Source organism: Miniopterus natalensis, chromosome 19 (genome assembly GCF_054644295.1).
Source record: "Miniopterus natalensis isolate mMinNat1 chromosome 19, mMinNat1.hap1, whole genome shotgun sequence".
NCBI classification, from domain to species: Eukaryota; Metazoa; Chordata; class Mammalia; order Chiroptera; family Miniopteridae; genus Miniopterus; species Miniopterus natalensis.
The window spans coordinates 21,386,830-21,413,995 of record NC_142099.1 but is presented as its reverse complement, the minus strand read 5'-3'; the positions used below and the strand labels follow the sequence as shown (position 1 = coordinate 21,413,995).

General features: G+C 45.5%; 2 protein-coding genes and 1 long non-coding RNA gene across 4 annotated transcripts; 2 read left to right on the top strand and 1 right to left on the bottom strand.

Moving 5' to 3' along the window:
* The first annotated feature begins 8,276 nt into the window (after positions 1–8,276).
* LOC107546290 (transmembrane epididymal protein 1-like) lies at positions 8,277–9,182 on the top strand. Its single transcript, XM_016224662.2, has one exon. It carries the CDS (start codon positions 8,277–8,279, stop codon positions 9,180–9,182), a length of 906 nt encoding a protein of 301 aa, XP_016080148.2.
* Positions 9,183–9,248: 66 nt separating this feature from the next.
* LOC148090916 (uncharacterized) lies at positions 9,249–16,051 on the bottom strand. The gene is made up of 3 exons (XR_015716113.1): positions 15,997–16,051; positions 10,284–10,405; positions 9,249–9,548 (listed from the first exon to the last, which is right to left on the bottom strand). It is a non-coding gene; the product is annotated as an uncharacterized LOC148090916 (long non-coding RNA).
* Positions 16,052–16,354: 303 nt separating this feature from the next.
* On the top strand, positions 16,355–25,545 carry GLUL (glutamate-ammonia ligase). Of its 2 annotated transcripts, none has more exons than XM_087828322.1 (7): positions 16,355–16,514; positions 19,109–19,287; positions 20,592–20,753; positions 22,210–22,356; positions 22,749–22,876; positions 23,075–23,274; positions 23,843–25,545. In XM_087828322.1, the coding sequence occupies exons 2-7, from the start codon at positions 19,122–19,124 to the stop codon at positions 24,159–24,161; spliced, it is 1,122 nt and encodes a 373-aa protein (XP_087684448.1). In that variant the 5' UTR covers positions 16,355–16,514; positions 19,109–19,121; the 3' UTR covers positions 24,162–25,545. The 2 variants fall into 2 exon arrangements, with proteins under 2 accessions (XP_087684448.1, XP_087684449.1); XM_087828323.1 differs by lacking the exon at positions 16,355–16,514 and adding an exon at positions 17,658–17,677.
* Positions 25,546–27,166: the final 1,621 nt, after the last annotated feature.

The window sequence follows — 27,166 nt, the reverse complement described above, 5'->3', positions numbered from 1 at the left end:
GGGTAGGGGGAGCCCTTAGTTTCTACCTCAGATAACACAGAGGAAAGAATTATAGATGGATTGAAAAGTTAAATATGAACAACAAGACTATCAAAATATTTTAAAGGATATAAAGGAAGATATTTTATAATAAAAGACATAAAAAACTTTCTTGAGCAAGAAAAAATTCTAAAAATATTACCCATTTTATTGAGCTTTCCCAGAACTAAAAGACACAAGAAAAAAATAAAAGGGACACTGTGAAGAATATTTTCAACACATGTAACAGACAAAAAAAGAAAAAAAAATCAGTACCCCCTATATAGAGATGTTTTAACATTGACAAACAAAATGCAACCTAATATAAAAATGGGCAGAAGATATAAGTGTCTAGGGCTCAGAAAAAGAGCAAATGGCTAATAAAAAAAAAATTTTGGTGGTTGTTTTTTTGAGAAAAAAGCAGAATTAAGTAAATTAGGATCTTTTTTCACTATCAGGTTGTCAAAAATTATCATAAGTATTAAATAAATGATATTATCCATTGCCAGAGAAGATGTAGGGAAAGGGTTATCACACTCTGCAGGTGGCAATGTAAATTGGTCTACATTTTCTTGAAGCCAGTTTGGCAGAGTGTGCCGCAATTTAAATGCATATATCCTTCCAGCAAACAATTCCACTTCTTGCTACCTGCAGTGGACATCTGCCATGTGAGCCTAACTACACCTTTGAAACAGCCTCTAAACATTTTGATCAGTTTCCATATTACCAGGCTTGCCTTCCTGGTAGATTTTTGTTTTTAACCTCTGGCCTCCCTTGGAGCTAGCTGGGGTACAGGCATGTTGCCAATTAGACATGCCCACTTAGGACTTCAACTCAGAAAGTGAGCAATGCAAAGAAATGAGCTCTGCCTGGGGTTTCTGTTCTGAAGCAAGAGTACTGGCAATGATGTCAACCCCTGTTTTTCAGCATTAAGCTGGTTTGCCCCATAGTTCTGGGGTTGGTGCCAGAAGCAGCAATCTAAGCCCATTTTGACAATGAAGTTCTGGGCACTGATCCTTCAAATTTAAAATGGAATCTCTTTCTCCAGCCCCTAATGATTCTGTGAACGAACCCATTTATTTTAATACAGTCCTTTCTCTTAAACTAGCCAGAATGAAGTCTTGTTGTCCATAGCCAAGAACTCTAACATAGTATATATCCTAGAAATACTCATACATCTACACAAAGACCATGTACAAGAATGGTCACTGAAGCATTGTTTCCATAAAGAACTCTAAATAAGAAATGCTTGTCAATAGAGGAAAGGTTAAATAAATTATGGAGTGCTATGCAGAAGTTTAAAGGAACAGGGGAGATCTGTATGTCCTGACATGAAAAGAGCTTCACAATGAAGTGAGAAATGCACAAAATATAGGGCATATAGGATCCAGGTTTTGGAGGTAGGTGTGTTCTTGTTAACTTCATAAGGTCTTAAGTTTTCTCCTTACATCTGTCAAGTTTTCTCCTTACACCTGTTAGGACCATAGGGTAACAAGGAGAGAGGATATATTGATGAGTGTAGTGACTTGTTTCACTTCACATACCCTACAACAAACTCTGTCTCCATCTGAATAATGATGCAGTTGGATTTTAACCTATAACCAATGCGACCATATAATTTAGCATTCAAACTTGGAAACCTGAGAGGCAAAATTAATTCTTGCACCTGGATGCGAGGTAAAAATCAAACTGCTCCAGACAAATTGGGACTTAGAGTACCCTACCTCTGGCCTAAAAAAGACATGCTGTATGTTTTTAGTTTGTCCCCCAAATTCGTCTTCCACCACCATCCTGCTCTCTCGCCCAGGAGACCACCCTGGTCAGTAGCACATCATTTGGCTTCCTTACCCTCCGGCTTCAGGCAATGCTAAGCCAATGATGAGCCCCAGCACGAGGATGGAGAAGAGAAGGAATTTAGGGTTTTCATTCTCTTAGCTCCAATCTCTGGGGTCACCTCGGCTGGCAGTACCCCAATACCATGACACCATCGTTATTAGTTTCCTAGGCTGCCCTAACAAGTCACCACAAATTTTGTGGCTTAAAACAACAGAAACTTATTCTCTCACAGTTATGGAAGCCAGAAGCCCAAAATCAAGGTGTGGACAGCATTAGTTCCTTCTAGAAGCTCTCAGGTAGAATCTGTTCTGTGTTTCTCTCCCAGCTTCTGATAACTGTTGGCAATATCCAACACTCCTTGGCTTGTAGATGCATCTCTCCAATCTCTGCCTCCATCTTCACATTGTCTTCCCCTCTCTGCGCCTGTGTCTCAAGTCTCCCTCTGCCTTTCTCTTATGAAGTCACATGTCATTGGATTTAGAGCCCACCCTAAAGCCAAAATGATCTCACCTTGAGATCTTTAAGTTAATTATATCTGCAAAGACCCTTGTGCCAAATAAGGTCACATTCGTATGTTCCAGGGTTAAGATTTAGAAATATCTTTTTAGAGTCCCCCACTCAACCCACCACACTGTCCTTGCCCATACCAGGAACTTCTGTCCCATGTTCCTTGGAGCGTAGAGGAAATCACAGCTCCAACTGTTAGTCAGCTATTCCTGTGGTTGCCTTACACTCAGCCCACATCTATGTTAGAAGTACCTTTTTAAGGTCTCCTTGAACTATCCCAATTTGGGTTGCCATCTATTTCCTATTGGGACCCTCTCTGAAATACTAGTAGAGTAATCGCACAGAAGACCAGAGCAAATGGGAGCTTGAATCCTAGAACTGCAAGGAGCTGAATTTTGCCAACATCCAGTGAGCTTGCAAGAGGATCCTGAGCCTCAGATGAGAATCACAGCCCCAGTCAACACCTTGATTTCAGCTCTGTGAGATTCTGAACAGGGGGTCCAGCCAACCCATATTGGATTCCTGACCCATGGAAACCATGAGATAATACATGTGTTGCTTAAACTCCTATATTTAAGTTAATTTGTTATGCAGCGATGGAAAGCTAATGCAGGTTGTATTAATTTTGAGTGAAGGTTTATCCAGCATGGTTCGGGGATGAGAAACACTGCATTCATTAAGATGTGTGGCCCTGTCACTGGAAGATTGTATCCAAAATGAAGCAGAGATCCTAATGAGAATGAGGAGCTTCAGGTCCATCGAGGTCTTATGCTCTGTGTCTATAATCATAAGGCAGCCTTTGTGAATTTAGTTTCTTGGGCCCCAGAAACCGTGGCTTGGGCAGAGTACAGGAGAATTCTAGACTTTGAGATACTAAGGCAGAGGAGGAGGCTGGGTGGGAATAATCAATGTAACCCTTTGGATGTTTGTCGCATCAAAATTCATAGTCAGGAATTGAATTTACATGAGCTTTCAGTGGGCCTCTTGGGGGGTTGGTAGACAATGTATATTAATTAACTGATTTAAAAACAGATAAACCCTTAAATCTTATTGGCTTAACAAAATAGAATGGTATTTCTCTGGCACTCATAAAGTCAAATGCCAGTATTTCTAGTTAGTAAGCAGACTTCTACCTGGTCTTTTAGACATCAAAGTCCTCCCATCTTGTGACTTGGTTCTTCTCTGGGCCTCATAGTCCTCTGTACCCGTTCAGGATGAGCAATAGGAGGGAGGTTTCTAAGGGCCACATCCTAAAGTGATGTACATCGCTTCCACACAGGTTCAACTGGCCCAAACTCTCTAAGCAGCTGGGAAATGTGGTCTCTGGCTAGGCAGTAACTTCCCAGCAACCCTCTACATTGTGGGAGGGAAGCAAGAATACAGTGATCAGACAGTTTTATCTCCCACGGGGAATTTTGAGATTCACGGTGGGATACCTAAGTTGCAGAATTAAGCATCCTGGACAAGAGGGAGTGAAAGCTAACTCCTTATTTGGGGACGCATATTCTGATTTGGAAGAGGAGAGAACTATGGAAAAACAGACTCAGGGTCCTTAAGTTCTGTCTTCAGCCTAGTCATAAGGGAAGAAATAAATATAACAGAGGTAAGGTAAGAATGCGCTTCCACCTTGCCAAAAATTTCCAGAAGAAAAGGAAATTTGCAGCCATTGAGATGTGATTGTTGAAAGGTACTTGAAATCAGTTATATAAACAGTGAAACCTAAGTCATGGTTATGCAGTGAAGTATAGAAAATTTCACAGTATTAGAAAATTTCAAAGAGGAAAATTATGAGCTGGTACACCAGGAGAAATAAAGCATATACGTCCTTTAAAGCTAAGAAATTAGAATGCTATTTTCCATCTCTCCTGAGCCTTGTTTTGGTGCATCAGTGGCAAACCCCAAGGCTTAGTAACCCTTACTTGAAATAAGATGAAAGTCTGGTGCATGGACATACCTGTTGTCTCTGACCTTTGCCGATTTCCATGGACGCACTCCCTGTGTGGTTCTGCTCAAGCCCCTAGCCTCTGGCTTTCTCTCCTCCTATGATGTATTTCTGCCTTGCAGCAAGGTGAGTTGCAATCATTTTCTGAACATGGTGATGAGGAAGGCCTTCCTAAACAGAAAGGAGGTAAATTAAAAGGTGCTTTTAGACAGCACTATACTGAAGTCCCCCAGCCATTGAGAAGTCTATATTGTGGCTCTTCTCGATGAGAAGTCTATATTGTGGCTCTCTCTCTTCTACATCCTACATGAACTGTTTTTTTCACTAAGACTGTGAAATTCACTCAACACTGTCTAAATCGTCGCGATCCAATATAGCAGCCACTAACCTCACACAGCTACGGAGCCCTCGTAATTTGGCTTGTCTGAATTGAGATGTGCTGTAAGTATAAAATACATGCCAGTTTGAAGACTTAGTATGAAATAAGGAATATAAAATACTCCATTTATAGTTTTTATAACATGTTGAAATAACATTTTAGATACACTGGGTTAAATATAATATCTCATTAAAATTAATTTCACCTTTTTATGCTTTTTTAAAGTTGCTGTTAGAAAATTTGAAATGACAGATGTGACACTTGATTTCTATAGAAGAGAGGTAGTCTAAATAGTGTTTTAATATCTGTGTTGTATGTGTGTGTGTGTGTGTGAGCATATGTAGAAGTGTGTGCCTTCAACTAAATTGCAAGCTCTTTGAGGATAAGAGCTATGTGATATACTTTTTATATGCCCTGCTGTACTCAGAATTCACAGGAGTAAATTCATGTTTCCTAAATTCCTGAGGACCTTCTTGCTCATTCTAGCATTTCATGCCAGACTAGTGGTGGCTGTGCCTGGGACCCCTCAAGAATGTGGGGAAGCAGCTGGGGGAGGAAGATCTGAGGGAGCCTCACCGTGGAGGAGCCAGGCCATGGAGGACCTCCTGTGGTCAAGCTGAGCTTTTCTTAGGAAACAGCTTCCCAGGAACTCAGTGCCCACAGACTCAGGACTGTCTGCCAGTTCTGCTAATCATTCACCCCCTTTGGCTTCCTTCTCGGCTACTTGTGGGCAGTGTCTGGCTTGGGATGGGCGATTCTTATCTTCAAAGTCGAGATCAGGATGTTCATGTTTCAATGAACATGTAGTGTTGGTGTGTGGCCAAGGAGGGGGCCTGAGCATCCCAGATGGGACCTTAAGTGGGGCTACTTGTCCTCATTCAGGCCATTTTCGACTGTTGGGTCATCACTGTTGGGTCAGTGCTGCTCTTCTCTCTCCTCCTCTGGCCACTGGCAACCAGCTCATGGCAGCCAGGAAAAGCCGGGGAGATGAGTGTGGGAGCTGGGGTAAGCTCTGTTGCCCCCACCTCACTTGGACCACAGCCTCAAAGTACTAGAAGCAACATTAAGAATGACCAAGTACAGCCCCTCTTGAGGCCTACAGACCTGCTGATACCTAGAGCAGCAATGGACCCTACGCTTCTCCCAGAGCAAATCTAAGAACCACAGAGAACCCCCGGGATTCTCTCCTCCCCAACTCACAAAATCTGTCACTTTGGATCTCCTTTCTCTAAGCATTGAGCTCTACAGTGCTCTCCACGTGTTTTGAAAATTCACCAGAAGGGAAAAACAGACAGGAGATAAATATGCTCACATCTGGATAGCAGTATTCATGCCCTTTTGTTTTCACTTTAATAGAAAGTTAAACACTCAGTTTTTTCAGATAAGGGGTATGACATTTAGTAAATCAAAGGGAGAACTGGATTTAGAACCCAGATTTCTGACTCCCTGTGGACACATTTTCCACTTCCTCTCGCTGCCTTCCTAAACTGTTTCTATACCTCAGTGGCGACAATGTGACCTCCAGACTGTGGGATTACAGATGATTTTTTTTTAAAATTTATCTTTATTGTTGAAAACAGATGATTTTTAATATTCTTCTTTTCGCTTAGATATTTTATGTTTTTTCTACAATGACATATATTGAATAAAATCACCTAAAATTAAAATTTAAAATAAAAAGCAAATTCCTTCAGAAAGCAGAATTAAGTTTTGTTTTTCCTGCTTGCCTTCACACTCAAATCCCCATCCCCACCAAATCCCTCAGTAGGAAGAAGCAATCTGAATTATTGCCATACTCAAGGGCAGAGAGAGATTTAATTTTTCTGGAATTAAGTGGACTTGAGAAAGTGTAGGTATTTTGCTCAGAGGCAGTGCTATGTGACCTGGGTGTGAATTCTCCTCCTCTCCACCAGGGGCGCTGTTAGCATGCAGGTGCTCCCTCTGCTCCACAGCATTGCTTGCACTGTGGGGATAGATGATTTTACAGGAGACTGCGGTTAGCATGGTTCATGTTGAGTGATAAACTTCCTCTTGCCTCAGTACTCCAGAGAAACTCTTATGCCCTGCGCTTCCTGAAATACACCCAGAACCATTTGTGGGCCCTGAGCATGCCTCACATTCCCTGTACTTTGTTTTCCACCATCCTCTGCTTTATATTCATCTGGCTGTTAGCCAATACCTAGGACTCCAAGGTCCATGACACTAATAATGGATAAATGAAGCTAATGGGCTAATTCACATTAAAATACAAATGGCCGACACCAGCTCACTGGAGTCACTCCTCTCAACAGTATCTGCATCTTAAGGATTATACCTAAATTCCTTGTATGAGTTAGGGATGCATCATGGGAGCAGTGATATGGAATATGGATGTCTTACGGTTACTAGACCTTATGCATTTGTAGTGGAGAAGTCTGTGGAACTGTTGCCTCTCTGCTGTATGATGGGCCTGAGATCATTTCAGGTCAGTGTGGCAGCAGCCAGGAAGAAGTATGTGACATGAAGGCAGGGAAGAGCAGGGACAAACTGAAACCCATGAGGACAAAATGGAGCCTGTCTGCCTCTCACCGCTTCACACTTCACTGGCAGGTGACCTGCAGAAGCAGCTGGTGCCCTTCACACTAAAAGAAGCTAAGGGAGCTACAGGCCTGGCTTCCGGCCATGCCAAGAAGGCGAGCCAGCAGACCACTAACCGAATGCATGAGCTACAGTGGTGCCTGGGACCTACAGCTTCAAAGTGTGCTTAGGTTGCTGCCTCACTCCCACCTTCAGATTCTCAGGAAAACTTCTCTTATAGCCAGTGCAACCTGCGACCATATAGGGAAGGGAATTCTGGGAAACATAGCTCAAGCTTAGGTTTCTTCACTACAAAACCACCACTGTTCCTAAAGTCATATCAAAAGGAAGCTTTTTAGATCCAGTAGAGGTGTCGAAGTGGGGGTAAGAGTTGGGCAAAGATGTGAAGAGGTAAGGGGAGGAGGTGAAGGGAGCTTGCTTGGTCATTTTCAAGAATGTGTCTATAAGAGAACAGAAAAGCCAGTTGATGATAAGTATGCATTACAGGGTTATATATCCAAATGTTTATAAATATGTGTCCAGAAAGAAAACCTTACAATTGGACCCAATTTATGTCTGAGGGGTACTGAAGGATATTCAAGGGCTTGTGAGTGCATAGGCTTCCTCTGGATATCACGGCAATCCCTACCCTCCATCCCATGTGGTCCTTCCTCTTTCTGCTTTGAGTGCTGGGCGCCCAAGGGGAAGGAAGCCATGGGAGAAAGGGACAAGTGTGACCTGAAGCACCCCAAGGGCCATAGAGGGGAGCCCCTAAAAACACATTGATCAACTTTCTTCTTTGGCAGAAGCCAGTTGCCAATGTACCAGAATGGAATGGAACAAAGAGGCTTTATGCCACCAAAGGTGTAGGCTTGATTCAAGAAACATTTCCTCTCTGTGGGGTGCAGTGGGTGGGGTGAGATGATAAAAGACGGTGGAAGGCAAATTCTTTCCAAAGCCCAGACCTTGGAGTGGCCCCAGAAGTTGTGGACGTGCCCAAATTTTGTTCTCTCCTTCGTTAGAACAATCTGTAGTTCAATGGGAAACTTTATCGGTCATGTGTACCCGGGGCTGTTTCTATTTTCATACGGACTGTATCAGGCAATACTGGTCTCCAGAGCTGTGATATTCAATGACTCTCTCCTGAATCCTTCATGTCCTCCAAGAAATAAGGGAAGATGGGCCAGGCTGTGGGAAATATCCTACCGAGGTTTGTTGAAAATAGTGACGGGCTCCACCTTGATAGCTTATGAGAACAGATGCGTTAAAGGAGGGTTGATACTGATGAACAGGGATATGCCACCAAGATTTATGCACCCCAAAGAGTGGCAGCACCTCACCATGTTCATCCTCCTCACCCTCAGTGGCTGCGTAGATGTCACGAGCAAGAACTTGCTGCCTCAGAGGTGTGTACTCCTAGAAAAAGGTACCCTGATCCTGACCTTCTATGTGCTCCTGCTGCTGTTCATGTCACATGTTCAAGATTCAACAGGGGTGGAGCTGCAGGTTCATTCTCTACTCATCTTGGTGGTGGTCCTGCTGATGCTGGTGTTGACCATGGAGCTGTGGGCTCCCAACGCATTTCACCTCTCAATGATCGAGACCTTCCTGTTTCTGATGATGGGCTCCTGGCTGATGCAGGCAGGTTTTATTCTGTACAAACCAGTCACCGGCTATCCATGGCAGGATGATGACATCAGTGACATCATGTTCGTCACCACCTTCTTCTGCTGGCATGTGATGATCGATGCTTTGTGCCTGTTGGGAATCTATGGCATCTCTTTCTTTTGGCATCGTTGTTATGCTCCCAGCTTGAAGCTAACAGGATGCAAAGAAGCACCATATTACGGGAGCACTGAAGGACTCATGTACAAATTACTGCCGGAAGTGGAGCAGCCGGAGAGAGATGACCAAGCTCTTCTCCTTCCAGAGAGCTCGCCCTGAGACAGGGCCTAGGATGCCTGGCACACTGTCTACCCCTTCTTCCTCCTTGTAGGTTCTCTGACATGAGCGTTGTAGCCTCTTTGGTCCCCAGTGAAGGTAATAGCCGTGATAGAGAGCAGTTGGTCTCCATCTGCTGGTACATCTCCTGTCCTTGAAGCTCTAATTGCTGAGGAAATGAGAGGGGGCTGAGAAAGGGATGCTGATGGGATTGGTGAGGTGGGGGAAAGAAGACCAGGGAACTAGATAAATGTGCAAGAAAAGCCATGGGAGTTAAAGAATGCAATAGAGGGGAGGCCTTTGAAGAGAAGAGTCCAGCAGTCCTTCCATCTACCAGCTACTTCTCCAGGCACAAGTGATTGCCTTCACCTGAGGGAATAATGATTTTTTATAATTCAAAACTAGAATCATTCAAGTCTATCCTGATAAAGAAGAGTGGGCACTTCTGTTTGCTCACCAAAATGGCGCTATCCGTGGAAATAGCATAAACAGAATTTAAATGGGCTTACACAGCTTGAATTTGTGCTTTTTTTGCCCCCACCCCACAAATTCTTTAAGGATTGGGTTAATTCCAAATTCAAATTAATGAAGTGAGACTTTATTAATGCTTTAATATAGCAACATTTTAAATTTGTAAAACTGAAATTTTTATAGAATCCAAACGTTGAATATTTCCCCAACTTCACATTTTGTTACTCCTATTCCAGCCAAAGCTTGCCTTGTTCGTCATCATCCCGTTGGCACATGTAATTTACTAGATTCTGTCCATGAGTTTTGGCAAATTTCATTCCCTTATCTCCCAGAAAGCCATCCCAGAATCACATTAATCACATTTTTATCATGTTGTTTGGAACCCGGCATAAGACCCACCTTCAACCTCACACCATGGAGCACCCCCAAAGAGGCCTTCTCCACTCTGACCCCTTTGTTCCGGAAACTCTTAGGCACCTATACTAGACCCACCTTGTTCATTTGCTCATACAGCTGATACACTTTGCTTTGCTCTGTTTCTGAAATCTTACCCTTTGGGGAAGCCTTTCCTCAGCACCTAAAATGTAGGCTCCTAAAGGGTAAAGACTTTGCCATATCAAATTACATACTTACCTATGTATGAGCTGACTGTGTAGCATAGGTGAAGCTCATTAAAGGCTTATTTGCTTTCAAAATCTCTGCTGACCCGTTTCTTCTAAATGTGTTGCCAGACAGGTCTGAAGTTCCGTGAAACTCTGGAAGACACCAATCACCCTAAAGACTAAGTCATCTCCTTAGTCATGGGCCCACTCTCTTCTTCATTCTTGGGATAACAAAATCCACTATTCTGTTTCCGAATTGTTTACTGTGTTAATTACTGTGTTTTATAATTCTCACAAGCATTTCTACAAGGAACCTCCAGAAAACTGAAACTCAACAGGTTGACTTGCCCAAGTCTTACAGCTAGTAGACCAAGACAGGAATTCAAGTGCAGGTGTGTCTGACTCAAGCCAGTGACTATGTCCTCTGGGTCACAGTGATTTTGCTAATGGCAATGGAGAACGGAGTGATCCTCAAAATGAAATCGTTAAGAGAAAGAGAAAAAAGAGCAAGCAGCACAGTGTAAATACTCTAGAACCCCCTAAAAGGTGTGCCTATGTCTCACTTTCTGTCCACCCCCCAGCCCTACCCCCAGGGTTTCCTTGAGGGAGAGTCTGGCTGACTGTCAGCTTCGGGCTGGGTCTTAAATTTCTGGGCTCAAATCCGAGTGAGGGCCGAGGATAAGACTTATTTGTGACCAAGTTTTCTGATTCTTGCCATTTCCCCTTCACTATTGGTTCCTAGACTTTTTTCAATGACCTTTCTTGGAGGGTACCCCTTTTCTCTTCACTCTTGTATGCACTGATGCGAGAAGGCGAAAAACCACATGTGCTGCTTGCTGACCATTTCTAGTCACCTGAGGCTTAATTTTAAATCACAAAGCCACCTCTGGTAATCAATTGATACCCCCAAAATAATACCTCTTAAATATCCAGTATAGGCAATAAAGTTACCTATTAATTTACTATATTTGAGATGCAACGGAGAGGCCCTCCCCTTGAAGGCCAGTCAAGAAAACAACTTCCCACTCTATAGCTTGGAGGGAGACACATAATTCTCAAGAGTTCCACCAGAGGGCACTATGTTCACACCACCCCAGCTAAGTCTCTAGCTCTCCAGTCTGGTAAACAAGTCTCTCAAGAACAGGTTTAAAAGTGGGGGAAGGATAGAGGAGGTCAGGAAAAATACAGAACCAGTCTTAGTATTGCCCAAGCATCCAGAAAACATACCCCAGGGGCTGTTTGTTTCCCATGAAAATTTAGCATGTGAATGTGAAATACAGGGATGAGGGAAGGAGGACTTGGACCCAGTTGAGGACATCTTTGGGAAAAGTACCCACTAAAAACAGGCACACTCTAATGAGGACATCTTTGGGAAAAGTACCCACTAAAAACGGGCACACTCTAATCCGAGTAATGTTTTGACCACAATGCTGAATCTCCTAAACTTTTTCATAAGCTTCAACAGTGCTCCCATCTATCTAGAGAACAAAAGATAGATCCATACATTCACTGAGAATAAGGAACCAGTTTTTATCTGTGAATATCCCAGATTCACAAAACTGAAACCAGGGGCCAATTATTGAATATGAAATATGATCTCCAAAGATTCCTTTAAATAGAACCTGCCATAAAGCATCTTTGTTTCTGGTAATCTAGTTGTTTGCAAAGAATATACTGAACGTCTGCTGAATGGAAGGCACTAAAACCCACAGTGTAGGCCTTAAGAGGTAAACTGACTGGTCCCTGCACTTGGGACTTTGCTCAGTGGGTACAGTAGAGATTTCAGTGTTTTGGAGGTGGTGGTCCAGGCATGCACTGTCCACAGCCTGACACTACAGAAAGGGAAAGACAATAAGGCTCTCAAGGGAGTTGTACCTTGGAAGCACACAGGCTGTGAAATACTGCATGAAGGTGACTTCAGCAAGCTACTATGAGTTATTGCGGCCTCTGTTTCCTCACCCTTAAGACAGAATAATGTGAAGATCTAATTCCAGAATTGCAAGGCTTTAATTTTCTCAGTAGGACTTATTTTCCCGTTGTTAACTGAGATGAATTTAATTCTTCCCAACTCTCCAAGCAGTTTCTTATTGGAGACAAGATTTGGGGTAGGGCTCAAACAGACCCAAACCTTCAGCCATAACGTGCAGTTTGGGAAATGGAGGTTTCTCTGCATTCAAATGATTTCAAGGAGCCTTCAACAAAAATCAGGCTAAAGAAACACACCTGAGATTGAACTTCTCATTTCCTAACCTGAGCTTAACAATATCAAACAATCAGAAAGGATATAAAGAACAATTTTTCTGTGTTCAGTGTTGGATACTGAATTAAGGGGAAACCTAGTCTTTCCTCCTTTAATTGTATAATAAAATTTGAAAGCTTGGCCAACTGCAGCTTCTTCTCTAAATCTGGTTTAAGGGTAATGACATTAACTTCCAAGACTGTTTATTTTCTTCTTTTTGATTTTTGTTTTAAGGTTATATGATGGTCTACTCTTTTGAAAAGAACTGGTATTGTTTTGTGTTTTTGTTTATAATTTTTTTTAATGTCTTTATTCATTTCAGAGAGAGGAAGGGAGAGGAAGAGAGAGAGATAGAAACATTAATGATGGGAAAGTCATTGATTGGCTGCCCCCTGCATAGCCCCTACTGGGGATCAAGCCAGCAACCCAAGCATGTGCCCTGACTGGGAATCAAACTGCCCTCTCCTGGATCATTGGTCAATGCTCAACCGCTGAGCTACACTGGCCGGGTAAGAATTGGTACTGTTTCATTTAAAAAGAAAAATAGTTGACAATTTGGGGTTGGGTTTCCAGGGGGTTTCTGAAGCTTGGGTCTCAGCTATGTCTTTAGCCTGATTAAAGGGTTTTGTCAAGTGCCTGTTGAAGTCATTCAGGTACAGGGAAAACTCCATTTCTCAAACTATATGTATGGCTGAAGGTTTGGGTCTGTTTGAGCCCTACCCCAAATCTTGTCTCTAAGGAGTGCAAGGCAACCACACAGGCCCTGGGAAGGCACCTCAAACTGCCAGATTAAGGACTTTTAACCTGCAGAGTGAGAATGAGTCCCTCAAAAGAGATAGAAATTGAGACGTGAACTCACAGGTAAACCCACCCGAGACAAGGCCTTTATTTCAGAAAACAGAGCGACATTGAAGAAATGCTTTTAGTCACTGGCCATTTCTTAGATATGGAACGAAATCTTTACCTACAATAGTGGTCTCCCACTCCACCCACCCCTTAGACATAGAGACTCTATGCTAAGAGACAAAAACCTGACTCCGAAGCACATGTAACAGAGCCCCATCGGTTTTGATACTGAGTGTACCAAGAGATGGAAGAGTTCGTGGGTTCGAGCATTCTAATGCCCTTTTTACAGAGGGGGCGGGGAACAGGGGTGGATGGCAATTTGGGGAAGAAGAGGAAGGAGAACAAAGGGCAGCAGATAGAGCAAACCCAAACTGGGTGAAACAGGCTGTTCTACTTTTAACTTCTCCAAAAGTACAGTCAGGGTTTCTGGGGGCAAATCAGTTAGTTAGTAAGAGGCCTTTTACTGCTTTTTCTTCCCTCATACTCTTTTATGATTCCCTGATCAGTTCTTGGACTCCTTTGAGCCCTATTTCAGTGGTTTAAGTAAGTGTAGGGAGGGGCAAAGAGGACAAGGCCTCTTGTTCCCTTCTGAAAGACTCGGCAATCGTGTATTATGTTGCTAGCCCTGACAAAGTATGTCCCTTGTCACATGAGTGGCCCAAAGCAAATCCACTTCCATTCTTGGAAAAGCAGCTCAAAGCACGTGGCCTCTTGGTGCCGCTGTCATATCTGTGTGGTCAACAAGCATCACTTATTGAACACGCACCCTGGATGCTCCTGGGAGACACAGGACGAATAAGCTACTCAGGGAGGTTAAGATACCTAGCAAGGGAAGCAGGAACTCACAGGGCAAAATACACCATAGGCTAAAAAACCTGTACTTGCTTCTACTCTTCCATTTTCTATTATGCTTGCCATCCCCACCTCCGGTGCTGGACGGAGGTGGGGGAGTACAGCAGAAGGCTCTGGTTTATGCTTAGGTGGTTTGGCATCTGGGAATCAACATCTTTTAAAACAAGAACGTCACCTTTCACTTCTGCCACTCCCCCTCCTCAGCTACTTAAATTCAAGACTTAACAGAAAGAAATGGACTGAAGACAGCTCACTGTTACCAGATCTAAGCCCATTCTCATAAAACTAGCAGTGGAGCATTGGGGAGTTAGAAAATTGTGCATAATAGGTTGTTATGGGAAAGAAATAATCCAATCTTTTCAGATTATTTTACCCTATAATAATCATATCACTTTTCTAGACACTGTGTTCCAGGCACTATCCTAATTTACTTGCATATGCTGTCACAATTAATCCCTACAATATTTTGTAGGCAAGAAAACTGAAGCTTCGTGTGGCTAAGCCAACACAAAGCTGGCAGGAAGTAAAGCCCAGACTCGAACCCAGGCCCCAGCCTTCAACAACCACGTAAGACTGCAACATGCTGCACTGAAACTTAGCATGGAATCTCTTAGACTTAACATGGAATACCTTATACTTGCAAGGCACTTTACCCAGTCCAGAATGTCACCTGTCTGAAGCATACCAAAAGCCCTTTTGAGATGAATGCTGCATCTGTAATTTTAAAGCACTACAGTGTTAGACACACTCTTAAAGGGGAGGGATGTTGACCAAAGAAGCCAAGTTATGTGTGCGTGTGGTCACAGGCAACATTTCTTTTCCATATTTGTGGTACAAAAAATAACCAGAAGAACAAACTTCTTCCTTTCCTCTTCCAAAGGCACTGAAAACATGACTTCCTGGTCTTCAAACATAAAAACCTCAAAGTCTCAAACACTGGGGTGCCTGAAAGATGCAATAAAGGCCAGATACCATCAAGTGGATTTCAGGGAATAAAAATAGAGAATGATTAAGTAATAGAATTGGTATATATATTAGTGTGTGTATACACACACACAGCTATTGTGCCTCTGTTGACAAGCATGCATTTCTCTGTTGTGTTTGCCTCTACATTTTCTCAACGATCACAGCACGGCTGAGAGGAGGAAGGGTACTGGTTCTCATTTTCCAGGTTAAAAAGAAGGTGCAATAAATTACCTGAAAAGCAAAACCAGGGAGGATTTGTCTAAGGAATCCAAAATGTTCTACCTACCCTGGGGGCATGCAAAGACCTTCCCTGTCCTTTCTGCTGCCCTTGGGGAAGTTTGCACACAGAATTTCAAACCCTGGGGGCAACTCTAAAAGTCCTCTCTTGAAAACCTTTATTTGCAGACAAAAAAACTTGGGCCCAGAGAGGCTGAGAGACTTGCTTTCCGTGTCACAGAAGGGGAATCAGGCAGATGGGTCTCTGGACTTTGTTTCTACTGCCCTCAGTGTCCTCGCTCTGGATGGTGCTGTACACACAGCACGTTGACTACAAATGTGAGATCGCAGAGTTCTGGTTACTTTCCCAAACCCACCGAGAGCGGGCTCTTCCAGGCCTACCCGAGGCAACCCCCTCTCTGCACCACGCTCTCCACAGGCCCAGGGCTTTGCGGCCCCTGCGCCCTGCGCCCCTCAACTTGACATGAGCGCGAGGAGGCTGGGGGGAGGTGTCTCTAACGACAAAAGGCAAATTTACGTTCCGGTGGGTCAGAATTTCCTCAGGGACCTCTAGGGTCTGCAGTAGGACCTCCTGAAAGATAGGGCTCTTGCAACAAGATCCAACCTGAAGGCTGCAGGGGCGGAGGCTGCGGGCGGTTTGCTGCGCGATTCCAGAGCTGGGTGGGGGCTGCGCAGATGTCCCGCGGTGGCAGGCCCTGGCCGGGGGGGCAGGGTCCTTCCCGCAGGAACTCGCTCCTAGTCACGCAGCCGGCCCCCCTTCCGCACCACCCCTCTCCTCGGCGATCACCTCCCCTCTTCTCGAGCTCCTCCCCCACGGCGCTTTCCTTTCTTTCTCTCCGGGAGCGCTCGCCCCCTCCCCAGCGGCGCCCGCTCGCCCGTCGCCCAATGGCCGCGGTGCCCGGGCGAGCATCAGCCGATCCGCCCCGGCTGCCGGCCGCTGGGAGCCAATCAGGGCGCTGGGGACGGTCCGGGCCGCAGATAAATGGTGCGGGGCGGCGGACCGACGGCAGAGCCGAGGATGGGAGAAGAACCCTGCGTCTGAGCAGCGCCCCAGCTTCCTCTCTTCTCCTCTCCGCACCTCGCTCTCACTGCCCGCCCGCCCCGCCGGCTGCTCGCCCCCAGGTAAGCGGCGCGCGGGGCCCCGGGGCCTGGGGGACGCGCGCCGCCCCCCGCGCAGCGCCGCCCGGCTGCGGGCTCGGCCCCTTCCCCCCGCCCGGCCCTAGTCCGCTCCTTGGCCTGCGGGCCGGTCTCGCGGGCTTGCGCCGCCCTGGCTTCCGGCGGGTCTGGGCTGGCGGCGGTGGGGCGCGCCTGTCGCCGGGCTCGGAGGGGGGCGGGGACTTGTTTTGATCTTCCTCGGGCTGCTGGCGGCCCAGAGCGCCGCCCCTGGAGGTCGCTCGGCGTCGCGCGCACGGTGAATGGAGTCGCGGGGCGGCCCCGCGAGAGCGCGCCCCCGGCCTCCGCGGTGGCGGGCCTTGGCGATCGTCGTGGCCTTGATGATCTTCTCGTGGCCTCCGTTGAGGCGAGTGGCCGTGTTGGTGCGGTATCCCCGCCCGCGGTCCCGGGGGCCTGCCACTGTGACTGAACAATGGGGACCCCGGGCTCCCGCGGGGCGGCGGGCGCGGCCAGTGGAGAGGCCTGGCCTGGGCGGTAGAGGCGGCGGCGGCGGCGCGCTGTCCCTCCCGCCGACGCCCCCGCGGTCCCCCTGTCTAGGCCCTCGTGGGGGCATGGCCCCCTCGGCCAGGCCCTGAGATCTGGCCCGGGGCCTGAGGGGCGGGGCACCCCGGGGCACCAACTTTCGAGACTCTTCAGTGGGAAAGGGCTGCTCTCAAAGTGGATTATTCCAATTACCACGGGGGTGGCACGAGGGGCTCCTCCCCCAGCCGCAGATCCTTGAAGAAGACAGCGAACGAAAACGAAGATGACATGGAGTCGCGTTCCTCAGAGCCCCCCTCCAACTGCTTTGGCTTTGTCGCCTACTCCGTGAACCCCGGAGAGAAATCTCGAGTCAAGATTAAGACCCTGAACCACCAGTCTGCGTATCCCGGCGCGTTCCGATGCGACCCCGATCGCGCCCTGACCCCCTCGCGCTCCCCCTCTCCCTCCGGGTGCTCCATTCCCTCGCCATGTCCGGTTCCCTCGCCAAGCCCCACTCCGTCGCCCCTAAAGCCCCGGTCTGTGCACCAGCGAGAGAGGGACAAGGAGGACAGGCACGAACGCCACTCCAAAAAGCGAAGGGCCAAGGAGAGCAACCCCCCCTACGATCCGCTTGACCTTCTGTGGATGGGGTGAGTCGGGCAGGAGGATCTCCAGCCGGCGGCAGCTGCAGACACAGCTTTAAAACTTCAGAATCCCGTTTTTCTCCCCACCGGGCCATCTAGGCGCGCGGTGGCACCACTTGATACATTAAACAGCTAGGCTGTTGGCGACCAACTTTTCTCAGAGTAAAAAGCAGATCTGGCGCCGAGGCCTGTGGGTGCAAGTGTGGCTTGATGTGTGGGAGGAAAGCTGGAGACTGGGTTGTAGCTTTTACTGGGAGCTGGAGGGATCAGGGGATTGTTCCTTCTGGATTTAATAGGCAGGTGTGGGGGTGAGGGTGGGATTGGACCCACCAAGGCTTCTAGACCTGGTAGGCAAAGGGCGACTGGACAGGCGAGTTCCTCTTCCCCAAGGGAAGGATGAAGATATTGGAAGAAGCGGTCATGTTTTCAGCCGGGTAAACATGGACAGTTGCCCATAGAAACTTTGTCATTGTACTTCAGAGTCGCCCAAGTCATAGGAGAACAATTTGTTCCCTTTCCAGCCACCCTGGGCCACTGCGGGGGGGAGGGAGTGGCAGAACCGATTCCTCTTAGGTTTTGTGGCTTCAGAGTGTCTTTTCTTTTCGAGATTTTGAGGTGGTGGCTTACAGTTTCTAGCATGCCTCGGCTCTTGAAACTCCACGTCTTTTTCATTTAGAAGTGGGAATTTCCTGCTTCCTTGGAAAGCTCTCTAGTAGAATCTCAGAATGTCATTCTCAAACTTAACTTTGGAAGCGAGAAGCTTGGCTCTGACTGCTGGAAATTATGGCAGTGTGCATCTTAGAATCCAACTTGGATCAGCTATTTTTACATCTTGGTGACTATAATGACTACAGCTCTTTTAGGAAGCCACCAGCCTTTTAAATCTAGCTAGCCCCCTTGTTTTATTCTACCTACCATCTAAATGTGAGGTTTTTTTCTCGGGGATTTGGAGGAATCTTCAATAAGGGTTTTTCATTGACACGCCCGCTAGGATGCCAGGCAAAGGGAAGACTCACCCAGAGACCATAGCAGCCAAGCTATTCTGTGGCTGGATTTTACTTGTATAGGAACACCATATCTGTTCTGTAAATTTATGTTTCTGAACTGTTATATCTTTTGTTTTGGATATCCCCCCCACCCAGTGTCTTAGTATAAAAATAAATAAAACAATTCCCTGCCTTGGCTACAGTGAGAAAATAAAGCTTAGCCCTCAAGAGTCTAGCTTGAGGAAGCTTATAAGGAGATTTTTGTCTAATATAAAACTTGAATCCCCCTGAAATCAGAGTAAATAAATATGCTTTTGAGTGTGTGACTTCCAAAGGGAGAGGGGGTCACCACTCTCACTGTGACTTCTTGATTTCATTGTCCTAATTGAGTGATTCCTGCAGAGGATCATTTTGGAATTGGTGTTCTTAATGTTTTTTCTTTTCTTACCAGAGCATCTTCAACCATGGCCACCTCTGCAAGTTCCCACTTGAACAAAGGCATCAAGCAGATGTACATGTCCCTGCCTCAGGGGGATAAAGTCCAAGCTATGTATATCTGGATTGACGGTACTGGAGAAGGGCTGCGATGCAAGACCCGGACCCTGGACAGTGAGCCCAAGTGTATAGAAGGTGAGAGATGGCAGAGTGGGGAGTGTATGCTGGGTGGGAGCCACATCAAGGTGGGCAACAACCTGAGACCCAGCCACTACGTTGGAAAGTTTTTCTAAGGCAGGGCTTTTCAGACGTCTTTCAGTCAACATTAAACTCCTACACTGCCTCAAAGCATGGCAGGCAATGATGAACCCCTTTATTTAAATGGAATCTTGGGTGTAACTCAGTATATAGAAGATAAAAGCTGAAAAGTCTGGCTTAGAGGGTAGAAGGGGGCTGGAGACTTTGCTGTCTTGGGTAGCCTTACTTAGTTGGCTTAAGGCACCCCCAGGAACCTAGTTTGTTAATCACTGCTCTAACCTGACTGAGACACCTACTTTACAAATCCTTGAATACTGTTTTGAACTCATATCATTGGGGTTCTAGATGCAAAGCAAACACCCTAAAGTGGTTTCTTAATAAGACTAGCCATTCATTTGTTTTTAGTTGATGCCACTTTTGGAAATTCTTAAATCATCTGATTACTTGTTCCACCAGCAGTCATTATATGAGTGGTAACCTTCACTTTTTTGGTCTAGAGAAGCCATAGCCCTCGTCCTTCTAGAAAGAGATCAGAGGAGAGAAACTGTCACCTCTTACCTACCTTTAGGATAGCCTCGTCTTCTGACAACTTCACATTTGAGTGAATGAATATAAAGCATACATTGCTCCCCTGCTATGTGGCAGGTATTAGACAGGCACTGGGGATACAAGGTAAAAGTTTCGTCTCTGCCTTCAGAGAACTCAGTCAGCTAGAGAGGAAGAAACCGGCCTTTAAAACAGTGGGAAAAGTGGGTAAGCGGTGTGGGAACATTCTTGAATAAGTCATCCTGGTCGTCCGTTTCCTCATCTATAAAGTAAGGGCACAGCTTAAGCTAGGATAGTCCATAGACACAGTGAGGGATGAATTAGAGAAAGAAGCAACACAGATGGTCTACTGGGGGATTGGAGAATTTTGTTTTTTCTATTTCAATATTTTAAATGATGACTGACTCACTGCTGATGTCTCCTTGGTGTCCAGTAATCTTATTTAGGGAGGAAACATCATTCTTAGGCTGTTTTTGTGACTGTTACTTCTTTAAGGAAGTGATGCAAGGGTCTTACTAGAACTCAGAAAGGACTGTAGGGCTAAGTGCAAATGTCAGAGTGTGCATATTAATAGTGGCAGTCGTGCATCACTGACTTTCTGGAAAAGAGGGTGTAGCTGGGTGAGGAGGGGCTGTGTGCTGCCTGGATAGCTGTGCCTTTTTTTTTTTTAACTTTTTCCTCTCTTTTTATCCTAGAGTTGCCTGAGTGGAATTTTGATGGCTCTAGTACTTTACAGTCTGAAGGCTCCAACAGTGACATGTATCTTGTCCCTGTTGCCATGTTTCGGGACCCTTTCCGCAAGGACCCCAACAAGCTGGTGTTCTGTGAAGTCTTAAAGTACAACCACAAACCTGCAGGTGTGTATAGGATACCCCCACCCCAATTCATGAATGCTCTAAAGGAGAGGGAGAGGATATTGCAAAATTAGTAATGGGAAGACTAAACTGTTTAAATCTGTTTGCTGGTGGAGTCCTCTGTGAGATAGCCCTCCTGCCTGCCTGTAGATTTTAAGAACATGGTTCTAAAACTAGAATGTTGCGTTTGAATTCGGGATCTGCCACTTACTGGGTATGAACTTGGGCAAGTTATTTATCCCCTATCCTTCATTTCCCTGATTTTAAAATGAGGAAAATAATAAAATCTATCTCATAAAATTGTTTGGAGGATTAAATGAGTTAATATGTACAAGTAATTGAGAACAGTTTGACATCAACTACTGGTTGCTCCTTCATTCCAGACAGCTTGTTTTCTTCTCTGTCCACTGACTAAAATATGAGCCCCTTGGTTCATTGATAACATACTTTTGCCTTGAGGTTTGCTGTAACTGAACCTTTGGGTTTTGTCTGGCATGCCGATTGCTCCCGGTTCTCAGCCATTCATCTTTTTAAACCCAGCTGAAATCTCACTTCTGGGTAGTCTCTTGGTACACTTTGCCAGTGAGACTTTTTGGCAAATCACATAGTGACTCTAGACCTTCATTGCCTTTGTTTTGAGAGGCAGTATCCTATCATGGTAAAGGACGTGAGCTCTGATGCCAAGACAGTCATGGGATTCCTGGCTCTGCTGCCAGTCTTGTAACCTGGGCAAACCACCTAACATCTCCGAGCCTCATTTTCTCACTTGTAAAAGTGGAGACTTATAATACCCTTCTCAGGGTTGTTATGAAGGCTCAGTTGTAGGTTTTGTTTCATATAGATCTCTTAAAATGGGTCCTGGGACATAGTTAAGCCGGCAGTAATAAGTCTGTATTTACTTATTTTAAAGTTCCCATCTAGCTTAGAAATTGTTTCCAGTTGAGCTCATCTCATTTTAATGTTTTTCTTTTGCACTAGCCAATTCTGTATAATTCAGCACTTCATCTTCTCACCTGGAATGTAAGGCTCCCAATACACAAGTGATTCCCTCAATAAAAGTTGTAGATTTGGCTCTAAATGCCCAAGAAAGTAGGAGTAAGTCTGACTCTAGAAGCAGCTGACTTGTGAATAGAAGGTTTAAGTGCCTGGCATTTGGTACCTAGGAGGTAGCCAGCATGTTGATAAGGTGAAAACTTGGCTCTTTCCTGGATCCACTGTCATGTGACTTGATTGTAATTGAAGTTTTTCAAGAACCTCCCTATAAGTGTTTCATTATAGCTTCTTCCATTTTCCTCTTTTATGCAAATGGGACCCAGGAAGGTTTACACAGGGTCAGTTTAGCTTTTACTCTACACTTTTTGGCTGCGTGGATTCAGAAGAACTTTTTTCCCCCATCAGCACTGAGGTTCAGTGTATTTGCCCATATGTCTCTAAAGGCTTTTTGACTCTTTTTTTCTAGAGACCAATTTAAGATATACCTGTAAACGGATAATGGACATGGTGAGCAATCAGCATCCCTGGTTTGGAATGGAGCAGGAATATACTCTCATGGGCACAGATGGGCATCCTTTTGGTTGGCCTTCAAATGGCTTCCCTGGGCCCCAAGGTAAGTTTCCTTGGTGAGAGGTGAACTTGTTCCTCCCCAGCTTCTTAATTGGTGAGGAAAGTATTTCCCCAGAGATAGCAGTGACTCCTTGTGGATCAAAAAGCTATGAGAGTGTCCCTGAGACTGGCTGGAATACTACTTGCCCTCACGTTACCCAGATCCAAACATAGATGTTTAGCCATTGATACTAAGGGAAAACCTTTGGCTGCACTGAAATTATGACCCGGAGGAGCCCCCTGCCCTACTGCCCCGCCTCCAGGTAAAGGCAGGGACAGCGATTCCAGAGAGCCAGTATTAGAGCTTTCTGACTGCTGACCTTGGGCCATGCATCTTAGGTGGAAAGGGATGTTCTGAATTTCCTCTCTTGACATTTCGTCTTGATACCTCTGCAGGTCCATACTACTGTGGTGTGGGAGCAGACAGAGCCTACGGCAGGGATATTGTGGAGGCTCACTACCGGGCCTGCTTGTACGCCGGTATCAAGATCTCAGGGACAAATGCTGAGGTCATGCCTGCCCAGGTAAATGGCTCTCATCTGTCGCTTTCCCCACCAATAGGCAAGTGGGGACTTTTGGTAGCAAGGGCTGCTGATGCACCCCTCTTTTACCCAAAACCTAAGAGGTGGATGGACTCAAGATGAGATGAGAGTGGGTTTCAGAGCTTTGGACTGGGGTGAGCAGTTGGCTTTATTTTTAAGGCCAACCTTCTCGTTCTCTAGTGGGAATTCCAGATAGGACCCTGTGAAGGAATCGACATGGGAGATCATCTCTGGGTGGCCCGTTTCATCTTGCACCGAGTGTGTGAAGACTTTGGAGTGATAGCAACCTTTGATCCCAAGCCCATTCCTGGAAACTGGAATGGTGCGGGCTGCCACACCAACTTCAGCACCAAGGCCATGCGAGAGGAGAACGGTCTGAAGTGAGTGCCTTCTCCTGCTGGGGCCATCTTATTTTCTGTGCAAGAGTACTTGCCAAGGACTTAATGTATTGGGGATGAGTAGTAAGCCAGACTTCTCAATTCAGACCTCAGGTTTTGCCACTTGGCTTCAAAAATCCTCTCTTGATCCTATCGCTCTGTCCTATTTGAAAAGTACCAAAAATACTCCAGGAATAAAATTCAAGGGTGGTGATAGGGAAAAGTTGACATAGATTAATGGCATTTGAAAATCTTCAATTAGAACTAAATTAGTAACAGTATAAGCATGTGAATGAACTTAATGCTTATGGGTGAGAGAAAGTTTTTGATCAGGATCTTTTCATTTAACAAATGTCATCTACTGCATGCCTGACACTATTCTGAGCCCTGGGACACGCCAGTAACAAGGCCAGTGTTTGCTCTGTTGGAGCCATGTTGAGATGAATTAGAAACTGGAAAAAGTCTCTGATAGATAAGTCACTCCATTCTTGAATCCAGACCTGTTCCTGCCCTTGAAGGACAGATTTCCTGGGGAGACAGTTCTGACCCTCACCTTTTCTGTTTCCTCTAGGTACATTGAGGAGTCCATCGAGCGGCTGAGCAAGCGGCACCAGTACCACATCCGAGCCTACGATCCCAAGGGGGGCCGAGATAATGCCCGGCGCCTAACTGGATTCAACGAAACCTCCAACATCAACGACTTTTCTGCCGGCGTGGCCAACCGTAGCGCTAGCATCCGCATTCCCCGTACTGTCGGCCAGGAGAAGAAGGGTTACTTTGAAGACCGGCGCCCCTCTGCCAACTGTGACCCCTTCGCAGTGACAGAAGCTCTCATCCGCACGTGTCTTCTCAACGAAACTGGCGATGAGCCCTTCCAGTACAAAAACTAAGTGGACTAGACTTGCAGTCATCGAACCCCTTCTAATTAATTCTTCATCCCGCTCCCACTCTTGCCCCTCTCAATTGTCATAACAGCTGTAACTCTAAGGGCCGAATATCAAGGTCTTTTTTTAGTCCTTGTGCCCAGTTAATATCTCTTGCTTTCTTTGGCCAGGTTAGAGGGGTCAAGTTCTTAATCTCTTCACAGACACACCCCCCTTTTTTCCCCTATCACTGAAGCTTTCTAGTGTGTTAGTGGGGAGGGGGGCGGGGAAACATAACCACTGCTTCACTTAATCAGGTGTTTGTCCAACAGGCGTAGCTATCTGGACAGTGAGCATAGTATTTGTGAAGGGAGGGGAAGGACCTTTTCCTTCGAGGTAGCTGAAGGGGGTGGGGACGCTGGGCTTGCTCTGTGGTTAGGTTAGATATTCCCTCTTGGTGGGAAGTTCCATTTCTTAAAAGGTTATAACCAGTTTCCTAACTAAAGTGAGAATTAGGAAAGTGTTGGGATCAGGCAGGAAGATGCCCTCTTACCCTGCTGTGCTTCCCTGGCCTGGGGCTAAAGGCCCTCACTTGAAGACAAGCTCAGCGTAAAGGGATGAGATGGGCAGCCCTACCTTATAAGAAAAAGTTCTCGTTGCTTGGTCCTCCATTTATAACACAAATCAGAGTAGTATTTTTATATTTAAATGCAAAAACAAAAAAATTATATATATGGGTGTGCAGATATGTGTGCTTTTTCAAAGGTGAAAGACCATTCTGGTCACTGGGAGCCACGTTTGAGGTGATTAGTCTGGTTAGAAATAAGGCTCTCCTTTTGAGTGGGGGGTGAGGGTGGTGGTGCTTGAAAAGTTGGCTATTAGGCGCTGTTAACACTCACCACCGTTTAAGGGTTTCTCTGTACCCTGCCCACCTTCTGGAGGGTGTGGACACTGGTCAACTAACAGGAGGAAGCACATTATAGCAGCAGCAGTCACCTGGGCCCCGTGGCTTTGGTTTAAAGACACATGTATGCACAGGGGTTTAGAAATATGAGTTGGCTGGTCAACTTGAGCATGTATGTTACTGACAAGGGGGTATTGGGTTATTTTCTGGGGGACTAGCATGTCACTAAAGCAGGCCTTTTGATATATTAAAATTTTTTAAAAAGCAAAACAAGTTTAGATTTTAATCATATTTGTAGGGATTTGAAGTCTGTTTTACAGAATTGCTTGTTTTGCTTCAACTGTCTCCTTCCCATCTGCTCTTAGAGAAGAGGGGGACAGGACTGGGGTTAAACACTTGTAATTTTGTATCCTGTGTCTGTTCTGAGTGTGAAATATTCCTTTCGTTCGTTAAGATTCTGAGGAGTTATTTTTTCTTTTATAATAAAAAAAACAAACCCCACCTTCATCCCTACTGTTCCTGGCTGTTTTTGTGTTGGCTGCGGCAGGCCTGTGGTTTTTTTTCTTGCTATGACGACTTCTCATTACCATGTACAGTATGTTCAGAGTTAGATAACTCTTCGACGTAAACAAACTGTTAACTGCCCAGAGCAGCTCTAAATCAACCTAACATTTATAAGATCTCTTCTGACTTGATTCTTTTAAATCCCTATGTGCCATTTCATTCTCCTACCAAAAATGGGGAGTTGTTTTTAAGAGGCAAAGTAAGCTCAGGTTTACCTGTTCTTGCAATTAAAAATCTTGAGTCATATTGCCAACCATCCCTTCCCTGTACTTCGGGTATTTGGCATCTCTGGATTAAGGCAGAGAGAGGAACTCCCACACCCACCCTTCACCCCTGTGCTCCAGAGCTTGGCTTTGACCCCATGCTGTAATATTGTTTTGAACACCCCTCTGCCTTAATTTTATAGCAGCCTGAAGTATTTCTGTTATTAACTGGTCTCTATTTCATCCTCTGTCCAGCTGCCAGTGATTCATCTAAATAGCAAATATTGACCACGTTGCTACCCTAGTTAAAGCCCTCTGAGGCTGGGTGTGCTCAGGGTCAGGCAGCCCAGATACGCCCTGGGTGTGCCTTTCCTTGCACTAGACCAGTGTGCTGCTTATGATTCCCCCCAAAAGCTCCATGTTGACACCTCTGTCCCCTTGCCCTCTGTCCCTTTACCTGGAAGTTCTTCCACCTTATCCTGGCTTATTCTTGCCTTCGTTTATTTATACACCAGGCAGGGTAGGAGCTCCCCTCTCCTCCATAGTGTTGTGTGCATAACTTCTAGCAAAAACACTTATTCATCCAACACTTTTACCTAACGTGCCAGGTATTGTGGGGAATAGTAATTCCTGTTTTTTTCCCCCCCCAGCACCATTTACCCCATCTCCCCATCCACCTCCCACCTTAATCACCACGTTGTATTTCTGTTCGTAAAAGGTGTCCTCGGTCAGTTTGGAGGTAACTGGGGCCTGTTGCAGCAAACAAATGACAGTTTTCTTTGGGCAGGTGTATACTTTGCTCTAGTCTTAGGTATTTTTCAGGTTTTTCTAGGATGGTTGGCTCCTGGCATAATTTGATTTTCAAAGTAGGATGGATGATCTTACCTATTAGTTTGCTGGGTATGGTCCCAGTTTGCACCTACTGTCTCAGCATGATTATTAGGAATGCCCCCTACCAGTGTTTTCCTGGTTTTACTGATAAATTATGTGGCGGTTCCTATTTCAGTTGAAGCTCTTTGTCTTCTCCCTGGCAGAAGTTGTCTTCCCTTCGTGGGTCACCCTGCAGTTCTTGGTGGGGTATATTCTGCACAGGGCAAGCACTAGATTGAGGCAACGACTTGAGCACTTTGAGCTTTTGCTCATTGTAACCAATTCCCTGACAAAGATTACATGAAAAAGAATTCTAAGTTAATATGATCAGGATTTAGGTGGTAACAACTAAGGTATTGCCTAGAATTAGTTTTGACCTACAGGTCACAGTGCAATTCCCTTGTATTTCAAAGGTGTTTTTTATAACTCATTTAACAGACCCTGGGTTATCAATGAGATTAAATAATAACAGCCAAGCCGTCAGCTTTAAA